At 35.5% G+C, this 14,030-nt stretch overlaps 1 protein-coding gene across 4 annotated transcripts in view; it reads right to left on the bottom strand.

Moving 5' to 3' along the window:
• Window positions 1–1,201: 1,201 nt before the first annotated feature.
• sh2d3a (SH2 domain containing 3A) overlaps window positions 1,202–14,030 on the bottom strand; it is a 24,879-nt gene continuing 12,050 nt past the window's right edge. For 3 of the 4 annotated variants that reach the window (XM_015033950.1, XM_015033953.1, XM_015033954.1), the window contains 14 exons: window positions 11,512–11,551; window positions 11,276–11,392; window positions 9,172–9,315; window positions 8,092–8,387; window positions 7,666–7,751; window positions 7,018–7,137; window positions 6,790–6,947; window positions 6,515–6,715; window positions 4,752–4,913; window positions 3,682–3,797; window positions 3,267–3,438; window positions 3,077–3,188; window positions 2,183–2,368; window positions 1,202–1,812 (listed from right to left, as the gene is read on the bottom strand). In XM_015033950.1, the coding sequence (XP_014889436.1) occupies window positions 1,619–1,812; window positions 2,183–2,368; window positions 3,077–3,188; window positions 3,267–3,438; window positions 3,682–3,797; window positions 4,752–4,913; window positions 6,515–6,715; window positions 6,790–6,947; window positions 7,018–7,137; window positions 7,666–7,751; window positions 8,092–8,387; window positions 9,172–9,315; window positions 11,276–11,392; window positions 11,512–11,551 (2,104 nt within the window). In that variant the 3' untranslated portion in view covers window positions 1,202–1,618. The remainder of the gene's footprint in view (window positions 1,813–2,182; window positions 2,369–3,076; window positions 3,189–3,266; window positions 3,439–3,681; window positions 3,798–4,751; window positions 4,914–6,514; window positions 6,716–6,789; window positions 6,948–7,017; window positions 7,138–7,665; window positions 7,752–8,091; window positions 8,388–9,171; window positions 9,316–11,275; window positions 11,393–11,511; window positions 11,552–14,030) is intronic. The other variant, XM_015033952.1, reaches the window with a different exon arrangement.

Raw genomic sequence — 14,030 nt, 5'->3', positions numbered from 1 at the left:
TTAACACTTTTTGTAGTATTGTAGATGCTTGCTGTAATTTCTGACACGTTTGTGATTAGTGTAAATGTTTAACTATTTGGAGTGTGTTATATGTTTTTTTTGTCAAATGTCAAATGACATTTTTTGTTTCTTCTGTAGTACATTATACATATATATTTTACTTTCATTGAAAAGTAAAATCTGTTTAATTTTCAGCTTCTGCTTATAAGTGTTTAAAGTTAGTCATATTGCTTTTGCAGAAAAACAAACACTGCTAGTTTTAATTAGGTCTCATTAACTGAACCAAACATAAAACATTGTCAACGATCTGCCTCTTAGCATGATCAACTCACTCTTAAGTGTTTAGTTTCTGTATTCAGGTCCTCCAAGTCTAAAACAGATTGAAGAACCTTGCAGACGCGTTCAGCTCTGTAATCTTGCAGGGTGATTTTCAAAGGTCATCTGTATAACAGTGGCTGAATAAAACTTATTTGTTGAAATTTTAGAAAACCATTCATAATTTATTATTCACTTCACAATAATCCACTATGTGTTTGACAATCACACAGAATTCCACTAATAAGCACTGAAGTTTATGCCTATGACATGACACATTATGGAAAACTTTTAAAGGTTTAAAAGTACTTTTGGCAATGTAGCTGAAAGTGCAAGAGTAACTCAACTTCAAGAATACCTCAAATGTAATTCTTTACTTCACATTTACCTTTATAGTTTAAACCCTGATGTCTAAAGGTTTGTTTCTTACATTTTTAGGACCAAATGCTGTATTTTAAAAGTAAAGACTTAAAAATAAAATAAAAATAAAGAAAAATGTGGATTTCTTAATCAGTTGTCGATCCATTTGTGTTTTGAGGCTGAAAAATTTGGGAGTAAACAAAAATCCTTTTTAAAAAAGCAAGCAAGTTGTCAAAAAATAACTGAAATCCACATTGACTGTGTTACCCAATGTGCAATAAATAAGTTGCATCTACATGCAAGCCATTCCAAACGGAGGAAATGAGGGATTTAAGATTCATCTCCTGACTTGAACTATGAAGTGATTTCCTTCTTACTGAGTCATATCATGTTTAATCATTTGTTGCCTTTGTTGTCTTTTCGTGTAATATTTAACAAACATTACATGACCTTTAAACAAGTGCCCCTTGTATCAAAGTAAGGTGACAAACATCTTTTATGTTTTTGCAGAAACAGTTATAAGAACTATTACTTTAAAGTAAAGCATTTTATTGAATTGTGCATCCTGAAATGAAAAACATTATTTACAATAAAGTCCCATAAAACAATCATTCAAGCGTGAATGGAACCAACAACTCAGCAGGAAAATGGTTCAGTTGCTAAATTAAAACCTAAAGTAATAAACTTTTTGATAAAGCTTTTTCCATACTTCCTGTTAAAGAAAAAAAAAATACTCAGTCTTTAAACAGTGAGAGTCAGCTCACAGATAAACTCAAGATAAAATTAAGCAGGTGGTCATCTGACAAACTTTACAGAGTCTCTCATCTCTGGCAGTTAACATCTCACCACTGCAACATTCTCCATTTCTGAAGACATCAAGGGTCACTGATGGATTCCACTGATGAGGAAGTCCAGCTGCCAGCTTCCTTGTGCAGTAACTGGTTCAGGTTAAAGTGCCTGGTTGTTGTGGAGAGACCTCCACAGGTTCCAGTTTATCGGAGAGAACACAAAGGATCTTGTCAAACTTCTCGTATCGCTCCTTTTTGTCTGCGGTCGCGCCCTGCTGCCCCCAGAACAACCGCAGGGCGAACTCTGTCCGGAAAGTCTCCAGCAGTTCCGGGACGGGAGTCCAGTCTGCTGGTGAAGAGGTGCAGTAAACATGAGATCAGAACTCACTTCTGACAACATCATATAGCATTTGTTTTTGAGTATGCAACATGTAGATCCTGCCCTGAAAAGGCCTAATCAATAATCATATGTAAACAGATTCATATGTAGCATAGCACAGGACAGTTGTGATGAGCAATTTTCCTACAAGTCACAAAATTCTTGCAGTTCATCCTAACGACTGAAGCTTAAAAATTCAGCCTGCGTTTATTTGAAGGAGTGCTTGAGAGACGTTACCTGAGCAGCAGCGCCATCTGTTCTCACCATAAATCCTTTATATTTACTTTCTGTTTCAGTTCTTAAATTAATCAGCTCTCATACTCATGTCATGAAGACGAACCTGTGAGCAGGGTCTGCGCATTCTTCTGGTAAACCTGGGAGTGTAACGCAGCGCTGCGAGCTGATTGGAGGACGTCGTACAGCACCTGGCAGCCCCGGTCATTGTTCTCCACTGGGTCCTCTCCCTCCATCAGCATGAGAAGAGGAACCAGGTGTGGCACAGCAATGGGACCCCGGACTACAGAGTCTGCAGACAAACATGAACCCAATCAGTCACCAGCTAAAGAAATGGGTTACAGTTGAATTTATTTTACTCAATTCAGTTTAACATAATGTCTATTAATAACTCGTCTCAAGAATGTCAAGAAAGTAAATTTAGTCAAATCATACAGTTAACAGGTCAATTACATTACCTTATTACGTTGTATGTTTACCCCTATTATTAAACGTGACATTTTCAAACTAGGTTGACAACAGAGATTTTGTTGTTAAAGGTAACATTGGTGGCCATCTAAGTTTAAAAATATCTAATTATGTGAGTTTAAAGAATTGCAGTGAAAAGAAGAAAACCACTTATTGATTGTATTCCCACTTGAACCATGCTGCATTCAGAGTTCCTCAGACGCTCCAAAGTATTTGGTTTGGTAGCTTTAGAAAGAACTGAGCTACTAATAACCATTTCTTGAGTAGGTTTTTTTAAACTTACTCAATAAATAGTTTGGTTGAGTTTTAGACTTATTCAACCAATCAATAACTAATGATCAGTAATAATCACTGATTGACCATTAGGAAGCCTGACCTGCTAGTTACGATTTTAGCCAATAGCAAAACCATCTGGCATTTTTTTTTGTCTGAAAGTGGCTAAATATAGCAAGATAGTTGCTGCATTGATAAAAGTGTGGTGACTGTTAACGTCGAACATACAGATGTGACAATCAGACAATCAAACACTCACCATTTCCTTCATTCAATGAGTTCATGAAGGGTCTGAGTTTCTTCTCATACAAAACTGCACAGTCTGTGTGGTTCCTCCTGAGCGCTCGCCATGTCATCTCCAGCCGCACAATCTGGAGACACGAGAGAATAAACAAAGATGAGTGAAAGAAAGTCTTAAGGATTTTAAGACTCTTGCCAAGTTGCACTACCTGAGTCATATCCAGAGCCTTCATAACAGCTGAAAAGGAAAAAAGGTCGTACACATGTTCTTTCAGGGCCTGAGCCAACAGGATTACTTTGTGCAGAACCATTGCTCTCTGGTTCACCGTCCCCGTGCAGCCCAGTATGTCTACTGCCACACCAAGGGTTATCAGATGATGCCTACAGAAAAGAATAGAAATGAAGTGCAGGGGGTTGTCAGGATACTAGAACTAGATGCATCAAACTACTAAGACAGACTTCAGTACAACTTGTTTTCCAGGTATAATTCACAGAGCTATTGAAAAGAATATAAACAATGTCTTTAAAGAAAATGTAACCATAAACATTTGGAAGCTAACCAAGAAGTTGTCTGTGTCGGCTAATTTTCTGTTGTAAAGAACCAAATGCATCACTGCTAATTACCTTTCCAGCAAGTCCTGCCGTAACTGATGTCCATGTGGCAGAGTAACAAGCTCTAGTCCTGAATTCACTCCCATAATCCTCTTCTGCTCATCAGTCACACCAACAATGCGTGCTACCTGCATTAAAGGTTTTCACATTAAATTCTAAATGAGGACAACAAGATTTCATTTGTTTAGCTGATTAATTTTGAATATTTTATAGATGTTTGCTGTACAGGAGCTTGTAATTCACAGTAGAATTACAAGCAACAAGTCTGTGCAAGATGGAAAACCTTTCTAACTAATTTGAATAATTAACTGAACTTGGCTGCACAGTTTGATAGCTACAATCAGGTGGAATGTATATATGATTACATTAAAATATTTAATATTTAAACCACATGTGAATGATAAATGAAGTGAGGATTCTAGGAAAAAAGGTCAAATTTCAAAAGAGCCAAAGCAGCAGAGTTTTGAAGATTTATTTTTCACAAATTTAAATGAAATTCAGTTCATTTATATAGTGCAAATCACAACAAGTTAGACATGTGGATGATCTGGTAGGGTGTAATATTTTGGGTCTGTTTCCAAAATATGTATTTGGGTGAAGCTTCTCATCTGCATTAAAAACAAGGAGAAAGCACAAATTATATGGAGAACATGGAGGCTAAGTGCAACATTCAACTGCCAGGGTCAAAAACAATTCATTAACACGATGACCTTGAAAGTACTAGGATTTAATAACATACTTTTCCAAACTTCATCAGACGATTTAGAAACCCCAAATAATCAAAATAGATTAAATTATTTTTTTAATAATCACAATAAGTTATGTCCTGTGCAACTTGTTGCAGTCAAGGAATCCAGATGAATTTGTTAAAATGAAGGCAAACTAATTAAAAACAAATTATATTTGGTGGTTCATTTTAACTTCTGACTGTAAATGCTGCTAAATAAAGATAGAAGTTGTCAAATTTTTAGTCAATATAAGATTAAAATGGACAAACATATTTTCATTACATAAACATAAGGTAAACATAGGACAGGGTTTTGAAATGTTTACAGCTGCCATCATATAATGCAAGTTCCTACCTGACAGTCAACACTGAGCATGTGCAGAGCAAGAGATTTGGCATCTGATCGGCTGAAGAGCTCTTTGACAGCAAGCAAAACATTTGACTCCAAAGGCCTGTTGTGATCCGGCAAGAGCAGCGAGGTGAACTGGTCCAACTGGAAACAGGATGACGTCTCAATCTGCAGCACAGTCAGACACAGGACAACTGTCACATCTCTGGTCTGAACTTATAGTAATTCTTGAAAAGCTAAAAATTCCAAAATTGAAGTTAGAACAAAATTAATATATTAATTTTAAATGCACCAACTTTAATACTGATCTTTTTAATTTAACATAAGCAGGTAGAAAGTTGAAGTGTGCCAGGCAGTGGTTCATGACCGGAATCAGACAATTTTCAGCCTGATCCAAACTGACCAGTAACCTCTGGTTCAAAAGAGCCAAAGCAGTTACAAACTGAAATAAACTACCTTCTTTTGATCATACCTAAGCTCTACCAAATTGTGCTAACAACACTCTTGAGTGTGGATACTGCAACTCAGAGAAAAAGTTTGTTATTTTCAGAATGAAGTGTATAAAATGAAATTAAAGAACTGTCTCTCCTCGTGCTTTTAGGGACGTGAGGCTGTGAGAATGAGGGAGAGCAAGACTTCACCTGGGTAGAGCACAGCAAAGATAATCTGATTTATTCTTGGTCATGGCTTTTCTTTGTCATGGAAAGCCAAAATAACAGTCCAATTGATCATCTCAGAAAAGATCTCAATAGTTTACTGATGGTGTTCATCTATTGTGACTCGACGGAAGGAGAAAATGCCCAAACGTAGTTGAGTCAATAATGTAGAGATATACCCAATAATATGGGGCAACACTTACTACCAAAGCTGCTACAAAAAATAAGGTACAAGGGTAAATTCTTATGAAAGACTGGATTAACCAACATTTGACAATGAAAACAATAGTTTCTTGAAAAGAATATTCTAGAAAATAGAAAGTAATCAAGGTTGATTACTTTCTATAACAAAATATGAAGCTATAAGTGTAAATTCTTATGAAAAACTGGATTAACCAACATTTGACAATAAAACAAATTGTTTCTGGAAAAATATTCTAGAAAAAAATTTCTAGAATGTCCTAGAATATGTACCAGAAAAATATTCTAGAAATGTTATCTGGAATATTTTCTAGAAACCATTTATTTGATCACTTTCCATTTTCAAGAATTTTATTTCCTGGAAACATTTTCTAAAATTTTCTAGAAATAAAATTCTAGAATTTTTTTATTATTTTTTCCCCTAGAATTTTTTTCTGGATAAAGTAATAGTTTCTAGAAAAAATTCTAGAAACTGGAACGCAATTAAAAAAAAATGTTTTCTAGAAAATTTCAGATTTCTTTTCTAGAAACTTGCTTTTTATTGTTAGTCCAGAAAAATATTCTAGAAAATAGAAAGTAATCAAAAAAATATATTTTCTAGAATATTCCAGAATATTTTTTTCTAGAAACTGTTGTTTTTATTGTTAATCCTGAAAAAATATTGTAGAAATATTTTTCTTTAATTTTCATTAAGGGAAATTGTGCTTATCCTTGAGAAAATGAACAGTCAAAGCTGCCTTAAAGCAAGCATGTGATGTAACAAAATGTGGACAAAGTGAAGCAGGGTGAATACTTTCGATAATAATAATAATAATAATAATAATTGCTAGTATAGTCCATGAGTATAATCTAATCAAATCAGCTGCAAATATAAATACTCCTAATAGTAAACCGAATGTCATTTATACAAACATGTGGTCGTTCAAAATGCCAGTCTCTCTCTTCCTCTGCTGCTTTCCTCTGGATCTCTTTCTGAAACAGCAGCTGTGAGGATGGTCCGTTGTTCTGGGCCTCCAAGAACCCAAAGGAAGTCTCTGTGAGGCGAGCTCGGCTCTGCCACTTCTCCTCCGCACGCAGCCGGTCCACGTGGCCCTTCCTCTGAGACTGAGGGACCTGAACACAACAACAAGCCTTATACTCTCTGTGGAGGGTTTACTGCTAGGAATAAAATATTTTATTATTTTTACCCGTATGATGAGCTCACTGTAGTACGATGAGGGGTCTTCATCTGGGTCTGTGGAAGGAAGAGGCGAGGCATTGGAGAAGACGGTGGAGACCCTGAGGGGTTTTGGAGGAGCTCTAGGATGCAGCTGCCCATCTGAACCTCGAAACGTTGCACCACCACCTGGAGGCAGAGACGAGTGTACTTCATGTGGGTTCACTATATTTTCCTGGGGAAAATAGTTTATTAGTACCTGGATGGGAGGGGCGCGTGTGATGTGATCTTGGGCTCAGCAGGGGTTCGCTGCCTGTGCGAAACACAGGAGAAATGGGGTCGGAGTCTGTGTCGTCTGGTGGGACTTTCTCTGGAGCACCTGATTGAGAACATGATAAGAAACTATGGAAACCAGGTACAGTATTTACATACGCTGCAGAAAAATACATGTTTTTTACCATCTGGCATTAAATCAGGTTAAACCTTTCCTGCTTTTAGGTAGGTTTACTGAAATTATTTCCCATCACTAAAATGCTAAATAATGAATTTATTACTACTAGATAAACTAAGATTACTGTGTTTAAACAATCTGAGAAAATGATGACATCTTCATGCTTCCCCCAGTACATTGTAAGTTGCCACCGGTGGGTGGCTCTGTGTCTGTGCTAATAAAGTCTGTATGTGTTCTTCAGGTGGCCGGTGCATTAGTGGGCCGGTGGTTCAGCCCGTGGGGGAAATGCTGTGCTCATCTTGTAGGCCAATTATTACTTATGCTGGGGTTCATTCCCTGCTTTGTTTTTATTTGCAGCATCACAATGCTTCAAACGTAGAGTGGCCAGTTCCACACTACACTGAATGAGTTATTAAAAAAAAGAAAAAAAAAGAAAGAAAAAACATGACGACGTACCAGTTCGTAGATTGCTGTCAGACTGTGCAGACTGAAGTGAAGGCCTTCGTCCAACATTTTCCAAGTTAGCAGGCTGGCTTCCACTCCTGTCACACATACAGTATGGAGTCTGTTATTACTACCTCACAATTCAGTCCAAAGGTTTTCAACCACTCTCAGTTTATTATGTTGCTAACAAGAACCAAGCCTTCTTTTCCAACTCATCTTTAACATAGTCCTTCAACAGGACTTTGACAGGATACTGAGGAGTGTGGTAGAAACATTGATCAAACTAAAAAAAGTAAGCAGTCAAATTATTGAAAGTCTGGCTCCTTGGAAGTAAGATATAAACATAGGAGATATGCTTTGCAACCGTTTCGCAGTACTGCATGTACTATGGTATGTAATATTTAGTACAGTAAGACACTCATAAACCTCATCCCGAACCTTAGCAGTGGGTTGATGAGCTGCAGCGTGTCCTGATGGGAGGAGCTCAGGCTGCGCCTTTTGCTGCTCCCAGCTTGGTTTTCTCTCCCTCTACCTATGGTGCCGCTGCTGCTGTTTTTAAGCTCCATGTGACCCTCACCGATCACACGCAGAGGAAGGGTCCGATTGATTGGGTGGGAGATGATGGCCCCTGAAGTCTTTGAGATGGGTCGATTTCCGCCCACATAAAATCGGATCAGAGCGGGAACGTTGTCGAAGCGATCTTCCTCAAACTGGAACAGCTCCCGGGAGTAACCCTGTCATAGGGAAGACTTGTGTATCAGCATAGTGCTTTGAAGCAGAAAGGAGCCCAAATGGGTGGAAACCCAGCAGTTGTTCTGAACCCGAACACAGTATTAAAATTTCTCAAATCTATTTTGAAGTACAGCACTTCAAAACTTACACATTGCTCAATATATTAATCAATAGCTGCAGAGAGGTTGGAGGCAGAAACTATTGACAAGTAGAGAAGGGAGTCACTTTCTGGGTTTGACTTGAGGAATTTCGGGGTGTTTTGTTTCCTTTTTCTGTGATGGCTATGATTATACCCATCATTTCTAACTAATAACATATCAAGTTATTATGTCACCCTGGATAATAAAATGCAACAATTCTGTAAAGAAATCCTGATTCAGAAACAAAACAGTTGTTTCATATTTTTGGTCTCTTATTGGGGTCTTAATTATTGGTACCATAGCAACGGTATTTAGAAAATATTTCAAGTGATCTCCGTACTTGTACATGTAGATGCATTTACAAACATGACTTATAATAAAATATTTCTACAGCAAATATGGTGACTGTAAACATTAATGTCATTTCTATTTGATTAATATGTAGTGTTATTATTGCAAATCCACCTTAAATAAAGAAAAAAAAAGAAAAATCCATTGAACTAGTGCCATGTTTACATGAGTTTTTAGTCCAGCCCGTAATAAGAAAACAGTGAAAAATGTAAAACCTGTAAAGAAACATTTACTGTCAAACCAGTAAAACCATAAATCATGTGGATATGTGAATGATAGCAGTACATACACACACCTTTTTAGGCCGAAGAACTACTTTTATGATCTTAAAGTGGTGCGGACCATTCTTCCAGAAACAGCTTAGAACGTAGTCTCCAGGAGTGGAGGATGAGTCTCGGACCAGAAAGTCCCCGTCGCTCTCGAACAGGGGCTCTGCAGCCTGGAGGAAATGCAGCAGATTAATTTATACAGTCATATTTAATAAATTAGAATATAATCCCAAATGAGTCTCATTTATCTGATTAAAAGTACTTTCTGAAAGAAATATCCTTAAGCAAGTATTAAACATAATTCTTATTAAGCTCATATTTCTGTTTTTAAAATTGTTTTTTTTTTTTTGGTCTGGTGTAATATTCTAAATTTAAATAGCCTGTTTTACTCCACTTACATATCCAATGATATGCGAGTGAAAAATCATCATAAATGACAAATGAAGGCTTTCAAACATCCACCTAATCAATCTATATAATATATTTCACTAAAATAAGCAGGCTTTTTTAATGTTATTCTAATTTATTGTATGGGTCTGTATAGAATTACATTTGTGCTGATGCTAGAATACACATTAAGAAAGATGCTAATTAACCACCATGGACAACAGGGCAGAAATTTAGTTTACCACTTTAGAACCTGTACTCCAGCATAACTCCAGTATATTAACACTGTAATAGTTCAGTCTAAAACAGCAGCAGTGATAAAGACCAGTAACACAAAGCATCAAAATATATTACCATGTGAACACTTTTATGAAACAAGCTTTGACAAATTCACGCCTGTCATGTTAAGATGTATTTGCTCAATATTACATTGTCTTATCAGCTTCTACTGAATACAGCATCACATGAATATCATCAAAATAGTGTTGCGTGTACACAACATTGCAAAGGACCATTTAAAATGCAATAGTTGTCTCCTAATAGAAGCATAATGGCTTCTCACTTTATATGCAAACAGGATATTTGGCTTGATGATGACAGAGACTTTACAGCGTTTTTGATAACTCGCATACAAATAACTGCCATTAAATTTTGCTTGTACATTTAGGTTAATAAGTCAACTTCGTCTTATAATGAACAAGTTGTATGTTTGTCTTAATGAGCATTAACTTCATTAATGCTTGAATTACTAGGACTACAACAAAAGCATGAATTATGAATTAAATCAAAACTCTTAATATGGCATCTTGTTTATATCAGCACTAAGAAATATATCCGCTTGTGATTACAACACTTTAGTGTTTGTGAATTCAGAGATAATGCAACCTGAGAAAAACCCCACAGAGACGTGTTGCAGGACGTAACCTTATCCCCAAGCACTCAACCAACTGACAGCAGAAGTCTCAGGAAGTAAGAGAAATACTGTAGTTTTTCTAGAAAAACACTGCATTATTGAGTTTATTTTTTTAAAAAACACAAAGCTGTGCTGAATAATGCTAGTGAATAAATGCATAAATTGCATGTTAATTATGTTTGTTGTATATGTACATATTTATCGTTTGTCAAAATGACTGCAATAGCTTTTATTATCACTTTTATATTTATCACGAGTATCACAAAACACTGTGACAAACTTTCCCGTCCATATTGCTCATCCCTAAAACCTAAAATGGAAATGGACAAATTTCCAGCTGCATCATTTTCTTTCAATCAATCAATTAATCAAATTGTATTTGTATAAATAAATAATTTTCTTTCCACCTCACTTTATGAATGTTTTATGCTGGTCATTTGCAATTGACAAATTTTAAAAAAGGAGTAACTACTTTTATTTCCTGTATTCCAAAATAATTTATTACGCAGAGATTTATGAGTTAAATCTTGTTTTAACTCATATTGTACAATTTTCTTCAAAAACTTGTATGTAAATGTGGATGGCTATGGAAAGGAAGGATCTCCTGTAGAGGTCTATGAAGCCTCTGACTGAAGACTGTTGTATACCAGTTTCATGAGGAGGATGTTGAGAATTGTCAATAATATTTAGATACTTGATAAATTACTTTGAGAGAGTTGGTTGCAGACCCATATTGTTTTTGATTTGAGATTCTGATAATTGATGTTATTAAGCTAATAGCATAATGTTTCATTTGTGTGTGTGCAGCATATATATTGCGGTATGTGCACCTCTCTTCTCAGCGGTCCGTGGTACCAGGCATGGCTCCTCAGATCCTCAGTGCTCAGCTTCAGTTCCTCTTCAAGCTCCTTCTTCAGAATGTCCATCTCTTTCCGACCACCAAACATCTAGAAAACAAAACAATTAAAATTATATCTACCTATCCACTTTTGTATAAAGTGGCTTTGAAGACCAATATGTAGGGAGGAGGGAAAAGGGCAAAGACACAGAGAAGTTCTGTTCTTACCTTCAGGTGGCTGAAGTATGCACTGATACTCTTCCTCTTACTGAAACAACAAAAGCGGAAAGGATGCAGGCTTACTGTACAAAGTTTATGGTACTGCATTTTCCTACTAGCCAAGGACAGAAGACCAAGGTCTGGATCTGTCATTAGTACCAGAAAAACCAACAGACTAACAGCATGCCTCATTTTTGTCTTTCCTTCCTCCCTTGAGTTTTCACCTACCTCCCACTGTAAACACTTCAACATCAACCTTACATCAGAAAACAAAGAGATCAGATTAACTGCAAACAAAAAAATGCGAAACATGAACATACCTTTTAAAAAAATAAACTCAGTTAATAAATTAAATTATTCAGCCTTTGGGTGTGTTCCATTTGTAATGTAAAAAAATGTAAGCTCTAAACTGGAGAGTTAGAGGTTCCTCATCATCGTTGCCCTTAAAATCCAAAATGGTTTGCGCATGTACAAAAACCTGTGAAATGTCAACAACAAACCATTTATTTGCTCCTCTATTATTTTTTTCTAATTGATTCATTTACCGTAAAAATAATTGCAGAAAAAATAATTGCAGAGAAATGCATCGCTAACAGTAGCTAGCCCAAAGTCACAGAGTAAAACAGAACCAATCCTGTTGATTTCCTGCCTTGGGTCTTGGAAACAGACTGTTAAGTTGGAAGTGGATTAGGTCACTTCATATCCCCAGTAGAGTGGAAAATATGGACAGTACAAAATTCAAAGATCTACCATCAAATTGTCTCTAAAAGCTTTACAATATAATTAGTAGCAAAACACACAATTATTCTTATTTCACAAGAAATAAGACTCCACTGCATTAAGACTCACTATTGTCATATAAAGAAAGCCTCAGTAGTTGTTAATCTAACAGGTTTTAAAGTCATCAGTCATACAGAAGGCCTTCACTAGGATTACTCTCCGGCTTTACAGTCAACAGCAAAACAGATCCCTGCACAGACCCTCCAACCATTCAAATTCATATTCAAACAAATGTGTATGCCTTACTTTATAGCCAATATTGTTAAACAGCTAACATTTTAATTATTATTCTTGATTTGATTATAATGACAAATTCAGATCATAGTCTGAATTACTCAGGAAAATGAGTAAAAATTAAAAAGCACATTCAAAAATTACAATAAAACATAACATGAGATGACTATGAAAAAATGTAATAGTTGAGAATAATACTGCATTGAAGTTGTTCTCAGAAGTGGAAAATTCTGACTGGAGTGCCCTCCAAAATTGGACTTCACACTGGGAAACAAAAAGAAACTGAATATCTGCAGTTACATGTTTCAATATTCCTGCTAGTTGCATAAATAGTTGTAAGTTGTGGCAATCTTGGGAAAATAAAACTATCTGAGATTGCAAAAGACCAAGATAAATGTTCCCCTTCCAGCAAAACACAAACACTGAACATTCAGGTACAACAGCAATAGGATATTTAAGATCAAAGCATATTTCTAAGTTAAAATGCCAGAGTCAATGTTCACACCTGAACTCGAATGAGAATCTGTGGCAAGACTTTAAACCTTATGTTACTATATTCCCTCCATACAATCAGGCTGAACTTGGAACTAGTTGGAAAATACAAATTGTCAAATATCTTTGCCAAAGCTTGTAGAGACATAACCCAAAAGGCTTGCAGTTTTAATTGCTGTAAAATGTGGTTCTACAAAGTATTGCCCAGGGGAATAAAATACAAATTCAAACCTCACACTTCTGATATTAATTTGCAAAAGAAAATTCTGAAAATTGTGTCATTATTTTTGGCCACAATTGGCCAATTATGGTCAACTTCACGCTCATCCCATCTCATGAAAGCTCAGTAAAACAGCGTATGTCTGAAACCTGATAAATTGTGAAACGTTCGAGAAGCATAATTTTTCTCCGACTCCAAGGCAGTGTATTTGTTGTGCCTTGTAAACATTAATGCATGTTGTTACATCAAAGAGTACAGAGGTGTAGGGGTAACACAATTAAATACATCATGAAATACAGTCGTAAATTTCCAATTAATAAATTTATTATAAAATTAAACATCTTTAATGATTAAAGACACTAACAGATACTTAAATACTGTATATCATTAAATGACAATATATTATTTGAATTAATTATTTTAAAAGGCAGATTTAATTATTTCATGACATTTATTTACTATGTATAGTTTCATGATATATTAAATTATTTATTAGTGTATTTAATAATGCTGATATATATTTACTTAGTGGAAAACTTAAATATTTAATATTTTTTTTCAATAAAGTTATAATACATTTAATTAATTATAGGGAGACTATACATATATATTTCAAAGTATATGTATTTATTTAATTGTGTTACCCCTAATCTTCCATAAAAGAAAACATAAAACATGCTACAAAATAAAGCATTAGACTATTTATGTTTCTTTATTTAGCTGAGTCTTTCAGTTACCAAAAAAAAAAAAAAAAAAAAAAAATTTATTTTAGTGGGATTCCGTGTTAATAAAGTTTTATTTT

This window comes from Poecilia latipinna, unplaced genomic scaffold (genome assembly GCF_001443285.1).
Source record: "Poecilia latipinna isolate Pla-1442-1.1 unplaced genomic scaffold, P_latipinna-1.0 Scaffold283, whole genome shotgun sequence".
NCBI lineage: Eukaryota > Metazoa > Chordata > Actinopteri > Cyprinodontiformes > Poeciliidae > Poecilia > Poecilia latipinna.
The sequence above is the reverse complement of the archived record's forward strand: the minus strand, read 5'-3'. Positions and strand labels throughout refer to the sequence as shown.